Source organism: Gymnodraco acuticeps, unplaced genomic scaffold (genome assembly GCF_902827175.1).
Source record: "Gymnodraco acuticeps unplaced genomic scaffold, fGymAcu1.1, whole genome shotgun sequence".
Taxonomy (NCBI): Eukaryota; Metazoa; Chordata; class Actinopteri; order Perciformes; family Bathydraconidae; genus Gymnodraco; species Gymnodraco acuticeps.
The window spans coordinates 352,136-367,543 of NW_022992251.1; the positions used below are offsets into that span (position 1 = coordinate 352,136).

The window sequence follows — 15,408 nt, forward strand, 5'->3', positions numbered from 1 at the left end:
ACATACTGATATACGCCTGAACATCAGCAGGAGAGGACTCTTTAAAGTAGAGACACTACATACTGATATACACCTGAACATCAGCAGGAGAGGACTCTTTAAAGTAGAGACACTATACTGATATACACCTGAACAACAGCAGGAGAGGACTCTTTAAAGTAGAGACACTACATACTGATATACACCTGAACATCAGCAGGAGAGGACTCTTTAAAGTAGAGATGCTACATACTGATATACACCTGAACATCAGCAGGAGAGGACTCTTTAAAGTAGAGACACTACATAATGATATACACCTGAACATCAGCAGGAGAGGACTCTTTAAAGTAGAGACACTACATACTGATATACACCTGAACATCAGCAGGAGAGGACTCTTTAAAGTAGAGACACTATATACTGATATACACCTGAACATCAGCAGGAGAGGACTCTTTAAGTAGAGACACTACATACTGATATACACCTGAACATCAGCAGGAGAGGACTCTTTAAAGTAGAGATGCTACATACTGATATACACCTGAACATCAGCAGGAGAGGACTCTTTAAAGTAGAGACACTAGATAATGATATACACCTGAACATCAGCAGGAGAGGACTCTTTAAAGTAGAAACACTACATACTGATATACACCTGAACATCAGCAGGAGAGGACTCTTTAAAGTAGAGACACTATATACTGATATACACCTGAACATCAGCAGGAGAGGACTCTTTAAAGTAGAGATGCTACATACTGATATACACCTGAACATCAGCAGGAGAGGACTCTTTAAAGTAGAGACACTAGATAATGATATACACCTGAACATCAGCAGGAGAGGACTCTTTAAAGTAGAAACACTACATACTGATATACACCTGAACATCAGCAGGAGAGGACTCTTTAAAGTAGAGACACTATATACTGATATACACCTGAACATCAGGCAGGAGAGGACTCTTTAAAGTAGAGACACTACATACTGATATACACCTGAACATCAGCAGGAGAGGACTCTTTAAAGTATAGACACTACATACTGATATACACCTGAACATCAGCAGGAGAGGACTCTTTAAAGTAGAGAAGACTACATACTGATATACACCTGAACATCAGCAAGAGAGGACTCTTTAAAGTAGAGACACTACATACTGATATACACCTGAACATCAGCAAGAGAGGACTCTTTAAAGTAGAGACACTACATACTGATATGAACCTGAACATCAGCAGGAGAGGACTCTTTAAAGTAGAGACACTACATACTGATATACACCTGAACATCAGCAGGAGAGGACTCTTTAAAGAAGAGACACTATACTGATATACACCTGAACATCAGCAAGAGAGGACTCTTTAAAATAGAGACACTACATACTGATATACACCTGAACATTAGCAGGAGAGGACTCTTTAAAGTAGAGACACTACTGATATACACCTGAACATCAGCAGGAGAGGACTCTTTAAAGTAGAGATACTACATACTGATATACACCTGAAAATCAGCAGGAGAGGACTCTTTAAAGTAGAGACACTACATACTCATATACACCTGAACATCAGCAGGAGAGGACTCTTTAAAGTAGAGACACTACTGATATACACCTGAACATCAGCAGGAGAGGACTCTTTAAAGTAGAGACACTACATACTGATATACGCCTGAACATCAGCAGGAGAGGACTCTTTAAAGTAGAGACACTACATACTGATATACACCTGAACATCAGCAGGAGAGGACTCTTTAAAGTAGAGACACTATACTGATATACACCTGAACAACAGCAGGAGAGGACTCTTTAAAGTAGAGACACTACATACTGATATACACCTGAACATCAGCAGGAGAGGACTCTTTAAAGTAGAGATGCTACATACTGATATACACCTGAACATCAGCAGGAGAGGACTCTTTAAAGTAGAGACACTACATAATGATATACACCTGAACATCAGCAGGAGAGGACTCTTTAAAGTAGAGACACTACATACTGATATACACCTGAACATCAGCAGGAGAGGACTCTTTAAAGTAGAGACACTATATACTGATATACACCTGAACATCAGCAGGAGAGGACTCTTTAAAGTAGAGACACTACATACTGATATACACCTGAACATCAGCAGGAGAGGACTCTTTAAAGTAGAGATGCTACATACTGATATACACCTGAACATCAGCAGGAGAGGACTCTTTAAAGTAGAGACACTAGATAATGATATACACCTGAACATCAGCAGGAGAGGACTCTTTAAAGTAGAAACACTACATACTGATATACACCTGAACATCAGCAGGAGAGGACTCTTTAAAGTAGAGACACTATATACTGATATACACCTGAACATCAGCAGGAGAGGACTCTTTAAAGTAGAGACACTACATACTGATATACACCTGAACATCAGCAGGAGAGGACTCTTTAAAGTATAGACACTACATACTGATATACACCTGAACATCAGCAGGAGAGGACTCTTTAAAGTAGAGAAGACTACATACTGATATACACCTGAACATCAGCAAGAGAGGACTCTTTAAAGTAGAGACACTACATACTGATATACACCTGAACATCAGCAGGAGAGGACTCTTTAAAGTAGAGACACTACATACTGATACACACCTGAACATCAGCAAGAGAGGACTCTTTAAAGTAGAGACACTACATACTGATATACACCTGAACATGAGCAGGAGAGGACTCTTTAAAGTAGAGACACTACATACTGATATACACCTGAACATCAGCAGGAGAGGACTCTTTAAAGTAGATACACTACATACTGATATACACCTGAACATCAGCAGGAGAGGACTCTTTAAAGTAGATACACTACATACTGATATACACCTGAACATCAGCAAGAGAGGACTCTTTAAAGTAGAGACACTACATACTGATATGAACCTGAACATCAGCAGGAGAGGACTCTTTAAAGTAGAGACACTACATACTGATATACACCTGAACATCAGCAGGAGAGGACTCTTTAAAGAAGAGACACTATACTGATATACACCTGAACATCAGCAGGAGAGGACTCTTTAAAGTAGAGACACTACATACTGATATACACCTGAACATCAGCAAGAGAGGACTCTTTAAAGTAGAGACACTACATACTGATATACACCTGAAGATGATCATAATATGGCCCCTTTAAACATAGGCACACATAAAGAAAGGACATTTCTGTGTATACAGTAGTTGACGTATCAGCCAGATGGGGAACCACAGGTAAAGCTCCTAGAAGAGAGATGGTATATCGTCTTGGGAGCATGAAACTGCACTTTAAAATATCACAAATTCATTGTGGTGGCATTTAAATGTTTGTATCGTTAAAATACATCTGGCTCATTACTTCACACAAACCTATTTCGATTACACCGCTTTCTTTTGGTATATCGTATCCTCAAAACACCTCCCAAGCATACTTCAAAAGGCTCAAAATAAAACAGGTGATATCAAATTATTCTGTTTTATTATGATCTCTGTAATCCAGCAATTGATGATACTTTCTTTGTGGTGTCTCCAGCTGACAGAAAACAAACCATTTCAATTCTTGGATCTGGAACTATCATACAAGAGAAATAAAAGTACCATGTAGCTGGATGGGATTTTACAAATAATGCTGGCAACGTTATTAATAGCCTGAGAATGGTAGCTGTGTTAATCATTAACCTGCAATTCTGTCAGATGGAAGTGCCTTATCTTCCTGCCAATGTTATCTGACCCAGACAAATCTGTGTCTTTTATAGAAAAGGTAGTTTCTAGTCCATACCCATCTTTCATCTCCATCTTATATAGTGATATTATTCAATGCAAACAATTCAAATTCAATTCAAGCATTTCATTTTCTTTATTTAATGTCATTCCTTAAATTGAGTCATTCAAATTTTAACTGAAATAATTAGATTTCAGTTTAATCTGACACTTAATTTGGCCCATAATCAGATCAACATCTCTCCCACGTCAGAATTAGAGCTGGTATCAGTGACAGCACGTGAGAGCATCAGTCAGCATAAGGGAATTACCTCAAACATAACAACAACTGGATATTTATATCAAAAGCATCCTGAGAACTCGTGGCTTAGCCGGTGTAATCAGGTTAGCGAAGCGTGTCCTGTGGGGCAGTAATCTGCTCTGATGCCCTGTCTGCTTCCCAAACATTGAGTCTGCGTCAGGCTGCTCCGGTCCTGCCTGCTCTCTAATTCAATTACTTTAGTCGACTCATGTCCTACTTAACGTCCAGGCAGCCAACGGCCTGATTACGGAAGCCACAAATTGTAAAATAGCAAACCTGAATAAACATTTATGTCCCTCAAAACTGGCAGGGTTGTAATTATGCCTTGTAATGTTATTTCACAGGACGGACGGAGTTCACTTCCCAGATAATCTACGTGGAAATTCAAACATTTCTTTCGTTCTGCAATTAGACTCTTTTGACCAACGTTATCCCTTATGTTTGTGGAAATTGTTGATGCCTTGCATTCCACATGATCAAGTCTTTCATCACGTTGTAATCAATGAACACAGATTAAGACTCACATAATGCAGCTCAACATCTCTGTGCATGGCAGGAATGGATGATATTAATGTGTTTAGATAAGTAAAAACATTTACATTATGGAAGCTATTTCGAAGTAAAAAAAGAGTTTGCATGACTAAACTTGTTGTACAAAACTTACAGTGTAAATAAAAAAAGATTTCTTACCAATTTGGTATTTGTATCTTCCCAACACTTGATTTAGTTCCTGCAAATAACTGTGCTGTGTATTCAAATTGTACTGAATGGATGAATTAACTTTCATATTTAGATTACTTTTTTCAGAACATGTAATCACTGGTTTCCATAGTAAAGTCTTTGATGGAGGACAAGATATACAAACATCGTATTTAAGAGTGGTCATTTTATGTTATTCTGCCATGTTAACCAAGTCAAGGCTATGATGTTTGTGCAGAGAGAAAACAGTGATACTCTCTTGGATATAAAGGTAGATCTGGTTATATCTCAATTTGATTATTTGCAGTATGATAATCTATGTTGTGTTTACCAGCCCCATTTGAAGTGAGGTTTAGTTTAGTTTTGTCTGTAGAAACAATACTACCAGAAAGATCATAGGCTACTGTCAATAAATACACAGTTAGTCTCATAACTTTGTTTTACCACCCTTGTACATGTGTATATGGTCAATGACTCCTAAATAAGTTTAAATGTCTGCCCCCCCTGTTCATTACAGATTTGAACAGAAGTGTATTATGGCTTGAAGTCCCTGCGTTTGGCCATTAGATGGAGCTACATACCCATACATACGAAGCTCACTGCCTCTTCCATTATGCAATTATCTCTCTGGCTATTATGAACTCTGTCAATAAAATTAAGCTTTATTAGACACCTAATTATTATTCAGAAATGTGTCTTATAACAGCATTTGGCTCCGAAATGACAAAAGAGACATACTTGTCTTAAACAGAAGACAATAAGCTTCAGCGTACAATCTAGAATGCATATCAAATAGATTACCCCCCAAAATTAGACAATTTAAATTAAATAAAGGGTTATTTCTACAGGAAATTGTACCACAAATAATTAAGTACATATTTAATTAGTTTTTAGACTTAATCATAATGTTTGATATTGTAAGGTTAACATGGTACTCAAACATTATTTTCAAAGCAACCTTTCACAGTTTATACAAATATATCCTCATTTTATGCTTAGTATAATAATATATTCGTTGTAAGCATGCTTTCAGCCATACAATCTGCATTTACCTATTTTTCTCAGAGAAACTTCTTTATCCTGAGCTCATTAACACAATTGTAACTCACATTATTATAGTAAAGGGATTATAAGGCTCGGGGCCTCGTTACCTGTCTGTTTTGATTGACACCCTCTCCGACATAGGGGATAACGGGCTGCCTGCACCATGGAGGGGAAGGCAGTGAGGGGGCGGGAGGAGCTGCGCTATCCAATGGGATGAGGGGTGGGAGGGAGTTTGAGGAACTCCAGCTTTGTCCTAACTTACTGGGACTCCTGAGCACAATATGACTGAAGCGCCTGCACCGTTATTCCACGGGACGGTGCGTAGGCTCAGCCGCTCACTTGCGCCCTAACTCTGGATAAACTTTTTTTCCACGCATTTCCAAGGAGCCAGGAACTTATGTTTTGTTTTGTCTTTCAAGGGAATAGTCAGATTCCGTTTTGAAAATGCTTTTTTTTGCGGAGTTGAATTGAAACTTCCCTGATCTGCAGGAATCATTCTCTCCCCATTCAGAGGGTTTTGTTGCATTGGATAAAACAACACTTCTGGAGTACTTTGGAACACTGTGGAAGGAGTCGCTGCTGTGTTTCCCATTGAGTTTTCTTTCACGTTTGCTGGAATATAAATGCCTTTGTGACTCCTCGGTAAAGTTGATGCATCATAGGCATGGACTCTGTCTGAGAAAGGTGGACTGCCTCTCTGACCATGGCGCTCACAGGTAGGGGCTTTGGCCGGTTCCATTTGATTTTACTCCTGTTATGGACTCTCTCGCAGTACTCAGTATCCAGCCAAGTCCGACAAGAGTTCCAGGTCCTGGAGGAGCAGCCCATCGGCACCTACGTGGGCACGATAGAGACCAAGCCCAGCTTCACGTACCGCTTCAGCGAGAACCACAAACTTTTTGCAATTAACGGAACCACCGGAGTCATTTACACCTCCTCGGTGATTGACAGGGAGATTTTGCAAAGTGATGTCATCAACGTCGTGGTGCTGTCCAGCCAGCCCACCTACCCCACTGAGGTCAGGATAGTAGTTGTGGATATTAATGACAACTCCCCTGTGTTTCCAGACGAGTCTATTGTGGTGTCTTTTAAGGAGGACGCCAGCAGTGGCAGACAAGTGATCCTGGACACTGCTACAGACTCAGACATTGGAAGTAACGGAGTTGATCACACCACGTACAAAATAGTGAAAGGCAACGAGCAGAGGAAATTCCGCCTGGATATTACAGTCAATCCTAGTGGAGAGGGGGCATTCTTGCACCTGGTTTCCACTGGAGGCTTGGACAGGGAAGTTTCTCCCTTCTACCAGCTCCTGGTTGAAGTGGAGGACAAAGGAGACCCAAAAAAGTTTGGTTACCTGCAAGTAAACGTCACTATTCAAGATATAAATGACAACCCCCCTATTTTTGATCAAGATCAGTATCAAACCAGTGTCTATGAGGATGCAGCAGTAGGTTCTAGTGTCCTGCAGATTACAGCATCAGATCAGGATGAGGGAGCTAATTCTGAAATCAGGTACTTTTTAGATGAAGGGACACCTTTTCAAATTGACCCCAAAGCTGGTACTATTATTATAAAAGAGAGTTTGAATTATGAGAGTAAGAAAGAGTACTCCCTCACTATCCATGCAGTTGACAACGGTGTGCCCTCTCTGTCAGGCAGGACAGAAGCCACTATTAAACTTGTAGATGTGAATGATAATGACCCAGTGGTGAAGTTTAGGTATTTCCCCACAACTTCTAAATTTGCCTCCGTTGATGAAAATGCACAGATTGGCACAGTTGTTGCTTTGCTCACTGTTTCAGATTCCGACTCCCCCACAGCTAATGGCAACATATCTGTTTCAATCTTAGGAGGCAACGAGCAGAGACACTTTGAAGTGCACACGTCTCCTGTGCCCAATTTAAGTCTGATCAAAGTGGCCAGTGTGTTAGACAGAGAGAGAATTTCCTCATACAACCTGACTGTGTCTGTGTCGGACAATGGCAGGCCTATTGCTCGCTCCTCTTTTGCAAGTCTGGTTATTTTTGTGAATGATATCAACGATCACCCCCCTATATTCCAGGAAACGCTGTACAGAGTAGATATCAGTGAAGACATACCAAAAGGGAGCTACATTAAAGGGGTTTCTGCAACAGATGGTGACTCTGGGCAGAATGCCAACCTGCGCTACTCCCTGGTGTCTGGAAACGCTTTGGGCTGGTTCTCCATCAGTGAAAACAGTGGTCTGGTTACCAGTGCCGCTTTGTTGGATAGGGAAATAGCATCTGAAATTGTGCTCAACATTAGTGCCAAAGACCAGGGGCTACAGCCCAAAATGTCGTACACTAAACTCATAGTCAACATTACTGATGTGAATGACCAAGTGCCCACATTTACACAGAGCACATATCACGTCTCCCTGGTGGAGCACGCTCCTGCCGGCACTGAGCTGGTGGTGCTGTCTGCATCAGATGACGACGTCGGGGCTAATGGAACTATCCGGTTCTCATTTGATGCAGAGACTCCAGCCAGTGTCCAGGAGCTGTTTCGCCTGGATGCCGTGTCAGGGCGATTAAGCACAGCCGCTGAGCTAGACAGGGAAGATAAGGCCTCGTACTTACTCCACATCCACGCAGCAGACGCAGGCAGCCCTCCTCTGCACTCTTTAGGAAGGGTCAATATCACGCTGAGGGATATCAATGACAATAGGCCAGTTTTCTACCCTGTGCAGTATTTTGCCAATGTGAAAGAGAACGAGCCCTCGGGTTCTTTTGTGACCACCGTTTCAGCCACAGATCCCGATTTGGGTCGAAATGGCACACTCAAATATATAATTTCAGCTGGAGATGCTTCCAAATTCCGTATTAATAGCAACACAGGAAAAATTAGCACCCTTGTGTCCCTGGATAGAGAGGAGAAAACTGCATACCAGCTGCAGGTGACAGCTGCAGATGGTAGCGGCCTGCGCTCAGACACTCAGGCCATAGTCACTGTTACTGTCATCGACACACAGGATAACCCCCCAGTCTTTAGTCAGAACGTGTATAGTTTTGTCATGTTTGAAAATGTTGGCATTGGGACAGTAATAGGGACAGTGTCAGCCACCACTGTGGATTTAAACACAAACATTTCATATTTAATCACCTCAGGGGACCAGAGGGGGCTTTTTGCTGTAAACAGTGCAGGTCAGATCACAGCTTCGAGCCAGATAGACAGAGAGGAGCAGGGTTTCTATCAGCTTAAAGTTGTAGCCAGAGCTGGGGAGATCACAGGAGAGGCCTTTGTTAACATCACCGTGAAGGACTTAAATGATAATGCCCCTCATTTTATTCACGCCGTGGAGCATGTGAGTGCGGTGGAAAACTGGAGCACAGGTCATGTCATATTCCAGGCCAAAGCTTCAGATCCTGATGAAGGCACGAACGGCGTGGTGGCTTACAGCCTCAAACAAAACCCCAAAGGCCTGTTTCATATTCATGAGAAGCACGGCCTCATCACGCTGACCGGGCCGCTGGAGGTCACCACAAGCTCTTACGAGGTCGAGGTCATCGCCTCAGACATAGGGGTCCCCCAGCACACCTCCAGCCTCATCGTCATCGTCAGTGTTTATGACGTCAACGACAACTCGCCTGTGTTTGACCAGCTTTCATATGAGGTCATCATCCTGGAGTCTGAGCCTGTCAACAGCCGCTTTTTCAAAGTGGAGGCCACCGACAAAGACTCTGGACTAAATGGGGAGATTATGTATGACATCGCTGGTGGCAACACAGGTGATGTGTTTGGCATTTTTCCAGACGGGCAGCTGTACATCAAAGCAGAGCTGGACAGAGAGATACAGGACAGATATGACTTAGTGGTGTTGGCCAAAGACCGGGCTGTGGAGCCGCTAAGAGCTACTGTGAATGTCAGCATCATTCTAGATGATGTTAACGATAACCGTCCGCTTTTTAACAGCACTAATTATGTGTTTCATTTTGAGGAAGAGCAGAAGAGGGGGTCGCTTGCTGGGCATATTTTTGCCGAGGATAAAGACTATGGCCCCAACAGTGAAGTCAGATATACATTTGAGACTCCGCAGCCCAGCTTTGAGCTGAACGCCATCACAGGGGAGTTGACCAGCACTTTGCAGTTTGATCGTGAGTTGCTCATGAGACAAAGAGGCGCCGCAGTTTTCAGCTTTGTGGTCGTCTCATCAGACCAGGGTCTCCCAAAACCCCTCAGAGACCAGGCCAAAGTGCAAGTTTACATTCAAGACATCAACGATAACCCGCCTAAATTCACCAAAGACATTTACCAGGCCTCCATCTCAGAGTCAGCTCTGAACATGACACAACTGCTGCGGGTCTCGGCCTCCGATGTAGATGAGAACAAGAATGGACTGGTTCATTATTACATCTCTGAAGGTAACGAGGAAGGACAGTTTACTATTGATAGCAGCACTGGACAGGTCACTTTAATAGGGAAGCTGGACTATGAATCTACTTTTTCCTATTCATTGAAAATTATGGCTGTTGATGATGGAGCTGTGCCTCTGTCCTCTTCTTGTATGCTCAGTATCAGCATCCTGGATGAGAATGACAACTCCCCCTCCTTCCCTAAATCCTCCGTGTCTGTGGACGTCCTCGAGAACATGAGAATTGGGGAGCTGGTGGCCTCAGTGACCGCCACTGATGCAGATTCTGGTCAAAATGCAGACATAACTTACACCATCACAGCCACAAACAACCATGGCACTTTCAGCATCAGCCCCAACACTGGCAGCATATTTTTAGTTAAAAAGCTGGACTTTGAAACTCAGTCATTTTACAAACTCAACATCACTGCAAAGGACAATGGCAGACCTCCCCGCTCTTCATCCATTCCTGTGGTCATTCAAGTAAGGGATTTTAACGACAACCCTCCCATATTTACCCCTGGTGACATTTTCAAATCAATCGCTGAAAATCTTCCGCTCTCAGCCTCAGTCATGACAATAGCAGCTCATGACACAGACGCGGACATAAACGGCGAGCTGGAATACTCCATTGTTCAGCAGATTCCCCGGGGAGGCCACTTCAGGATTGATTCAAACACCGGGCTCATATACACCAGCCGAGAAATCGACAGGGAGTTTTCAAATCTGTTTGAGCTCACCATCAAAGCCACCGACAAAGCAGTTCCAGTTGAATTCCGCCGCTTCGCCCTGAAAAATGTCACCATATGGGTCACAGACTTAAATGATAACATTCCAACTTTTATATCGCAGAATGCTCTTGTGGCAGAGCCCAATATCGTTACTGGATCCATCCTTACAACAGTTTTGGCCTTTGACCCCGATGAAGGGTCAAACGGAGAGGTGGAGTACGAGCTCTTGGAAGGGGACTCTGACACTTTCATCATGGACAGGTACAGTGGAGATATTCGTCTGGCCTCCCAGCTGATACAGTCCCGACTCATGTACATCCTCACAGTGTCGGCCACCGACCATGGCAGCAGCCGCAAGACCTCCAGAACTGATCTGACCATCATCCTTCAGGGGCTGGATGGGCCTGTTTTCTCCCAGCCGAAATACATCACTATCCTGAAAGAGGGCCAGCCGCCGGGCACCAACGTCATCTCCCTGGGCGCCTCAAGTCCTCGTGGATCAGCGACCAAAGTGGAGTATTTCATAGTGGCAGTTCGTAGTGAAGGAAAAGCAGTGGGACGCCTTTTCACCATCGGCCGCCACACTGGAGTGATACAGACGGCTGCAGAGCTGGACCGAGAACAAGGCTCCGACCTCTACATGGTGGATGTGTACGCCATCGAGACCGACGCCAGCCAGCCCAGAACACAGCGTGCTGAGGTTAGTACACGGCTGACTTTTCTATTCAGGTACTGGAAAGCCACCTTATATGTTGCTATATTGGCCTATTTGATCTGTTTGGCAGCGAGAGGGCATGAACTCACTTACTGGCATTTGTTATAGACATTTGGATGGAATAAGTGAAATGAGATCAAGGTTTAAAGTGGAAAAAATTGGGAGGGAGACTGTCCAAGTCACACATAAAACCGAGCCACCTATTACATTTGTCTCCTCATTAATTAAATTCCTTTTGTATGCATGTCTCCGCATTATATTAAATCTTAATTTTCTTGGACGTGAGTAAGAAGAACTTGTTCTTTGGCAGGATAAATGTGTTGTCCCTTTTCCAAAAAACATACTAGCCTTTGCAATTCATCTTGAGTGTGTCTCTTCTAATATTTGAGAAGTCTTGGAGAGGAAAAGGAGTGTTGCATGCCTTCTACACAAGCGCCTCTCTAGCTCTCATGAACTGAAATGTTCTTATCAGCGGATTTTAACTGCTCAAATCAAAGAAAGGACCATTATTTAATTTCCCCACTGTAGACATAAATCATTCAGATCTGGTGTTTCAGGTTCAAGGCCCACGATGGGCTCCCCAGTGTCTGAAATGGAAATGAAAAGAAGAGTAATTCATAAGGTCTGTGAGTGCAGGTATGCCTCAACAGTGCCAATATTACTTTGAGCCCTTGAGCCTGGGGCTGTTGTGGCACTCGGGTGGTCTTGGGGTACCTTTATACCACCGGGAACTGCTCCACAGGCAATAAGTGACCATTACAATTGGGTGACCTCTTAAGACTCTGTGAAAAGACGTTGAGGGCAGAGAGAGTGAAACTTAAGCTGTCCACTGAGTTTGTTTTATGCAATGCACTTTTTTCAGGCTTTCCTTGAGTTAAATTCTCTGAAGTGTAATGCAGGAACCCTAGATCCAGTTTTGGGTGCCTAAGGCCTAGCCGCCAGTCAAATGAAAAACAAATGTGAGATAGTCTATATTATGTCTTGGAAATATTAGCCAGGAATTTAAATTAGTTTAAAACAAACTTTATGACACACACAATGCATGTCAATTGGACTTTTATGAATGAAAACAAATAGATTTGAGATGTTTGTCCTTATCTGAAATGTGTTTCTGTTACAGCATCTCGTTTTTAAAAGTTTAAGATATCTTTGGCGGTTGTTATTGAGGCCTTTTTTTTAAACTTAAATGTAATACGGCAATCAGTCATTTTGAGACAACTCACACATTATTGAAATGGAGGATTACTTGGCAAAATCGTGTTAGCTAAGTTAACTTTAAGGTTTGCTTGGGCCAAATGGGAATATCAAATGTTCTCTCACTCTGCCTGCAGCGAAGATGGCAATCTGCTTTCCTGCAGACTCTACTGTTGGGCTAATGAGAGAATACAGTGCTTCAGTGCTCCGTTCCCAAACCTTAATGTAAGATTGGTTTCGTGCTAAGCTTGAACTTTCTCACCCCTCGGAGAGATGACTTTACCACACCACCTGGCTGAGTATTCAGTCTCTCCAGTTTGAGAAGCGTGAGATCTAATAACTTGGAGGAATTCAAATGACCTTCCACGTTTGGAAGTGTGGGCTGTTTTTTTTATGCTGAAATGCAACAGCCAGTTGGTTTTTTGATATAGTTTCTATTTGAGTTTTCAATGTAGTGGCTGTTGTTTTAGGAGTAGTAAATGAGCAAATTATATTCATACTATTTGTATGTCCTCTGTCAATGAGATCTCAAAGGACTGTGTGGTAGAATAGTGTAAACCTTCAGACTTAGACTAATGTTTTTCCAGTGCAGTGTTTACACACCAGATACCCGGTAGCAACTGGGGGATTATTTTCACCCCTGGGGTTGTGACCCTTTCACATTCTCCATTTCCCATTCTCCCCATTGATTGGATGCATGAGGGGAAAGTTGGCATTTTTTCTTCTTCTATGCGCCATGTGTGATGTTTTGGAAACACTAAAACAAAGAGAATTTGGTTGGACATGGTTTATCGACGGTCCTGATCTTAAACAATTCAAGACCCTGCTGGGCCTGCAGTGGAAATAGTGGAAAGAGTTGTATTTTTCCTGAGCCTGGCTTCTCAGAAAGTTTCATTGTCAGTGATTGTTTATTAGATCTGTCATTGCGGTGCTGTAAAGCAGGGGTTCCCAACCCCCGGGCCGCGGAGGTGTTACTGCCGGGCTGCGAAATAGCTGTGAGTTTATTGTAATATTTGCAGAATTCTAAATATATAAAAATTGGCAAAACAGGAGAGTCTGTAAACCAGTCTGCCTTGATCTATGAATTAACGTCCAGGACTCTCACAGTATCTGCTGCCCACAGCTGTTTTATAGAAGGAAAGCCTCCTTCACTTGATGAAATGGCTGCAGCATCAGGAGACAGCGGGACGTGTAACTCCGCCTCTGAGAAGTGCAGCAGCAGCGCTCCGAGAGCTGTGCCTTTTTACCGCCTTCACTGTAAAGGACGTTTGCCTCACATCTGGGTCATACAGCAAGATGGGCAATGGGCAATTATTTTAGCAAACCAGTGGTCCTGCTTAGCCTTACAGAAGTTTACATAATCATATTTGGCTGTTCACTTCAAGTGTCAGTTTGGTATGTCGTGCAAATGACGTCATTACCCAGAAATCATTGTGTTTCTTCCTCTGAATAACTGATACAGACAAAGATGCTTATAAAAAAAATCTCTTGGCAGCAAATGCATCCATTGTTGGGGAATCCAGATTCCATTCATTGTGTTCAGGAGGATGTTTTTTTATTTCACTCCAAGTTTTGAAGCAGCACATCTTCCAATGTCGACGTTTAGAGGTGGGAGAAGCATTGCCCTCCGTATATCACACCGAATAAATCCACACTGAATCACCTACGACAGGAGGCTCTCCACGAGCTGACATTTTCAGTATCAGTTACTTTTTTCTGGCCCCAGCTTGTCAGCGATGTGAAGGCAGGTTTTTCCAATCAGCTGTTTAAGGACAAACACCTGCACAGCAGTGATTATGAACAGAAGGGCAATGTGCTAGAAAAGCTATTAGCCTACTATCGAGTTGCATTGATTTCCATGAGGAATGGTCTTTAGTTGCCAATGTTACTAGAAAAGCATTTGCAAAGCTTAAAGCCAGACAGATTTTGTATGATATGGAAGTCCTAAAAGCAAGAATAACTGCATTTGAGAACAAAACCGAAACATGGTGACTCTAGGAACGATTTTAACAGTTTAGGCATACAAAAAAGTACCAATGTTTATACCATCAGTTTGTATCAGACACATATTTTTGCCAACATATACGTAAAGATATTTATTTTTATGTTTGGTTTCTTGAGATCTAAAGAGCAGCACAATTTAGATGTCAGTATATGTGTATGGCTTGTGTTTTAATCTATGTACAAAAGTGAAAGTAATTGCTGCTAAATGTTTAAGTGCCACATTTCAAAACCTGTTTTCTATCCAAAAGATGGTTCATAGCGGAAAGAACGAGAGAAAGAAAGAAATACAACCCTGTGATAAGAAATACATCACAGTGGACACGTAGAAGAAAGAAGCTTGACTTTCTTGTCCTCTTGATCTGCCGCCTCACATTCAAACCCCGCGGCCCCTATGGACTGCTACCACTGTTTTCTTACACTCACTGTGAATCAAAATGAAGTGCTGTTATTTCGCGGAGAGGCCCTCAAGTGCCACATCAGTCCTTGCCCCCTCCTCTTAAAGGCATTGTTCCCCCGCTAGAAAGTAAACACAGTCGGAGTGTTCAACAGGCCTTCCTTTGTTTTGCCTTCGCAGATAAAGTGTTGCGCTGCCCCGGCCGTGGATCGGGGGGCTTTTTG

The 15,408-nt window shown here is 42.6% G+C and overlaps 1 protein-coding gene across 1 annotated transcript in view; it reads left to right on the plus strand.

Moving 5' to 3' along the window:
• The first annotated feature begins 6,052 nt into the window (after positions 1-6,052).
• LOC117540257 (protocadherin Fat 4) overlaps positions 6,053-15,408 on the plus strand; it is a 112,227-nt gene continuing 102,871 nt past the window's right edge. The window contains exon 1 of the mRNA XM_034206842.1: positions 6,053-11,577. Coding sequence (XP_034062733.1) covers positions 6,475-11,577 — 5,103 coding nt within the window. The 5' untranslated portion in view covers positions 6,053-6,474. The remainder of the gene's footprint in view (positions 11,578-15,408) is intronic.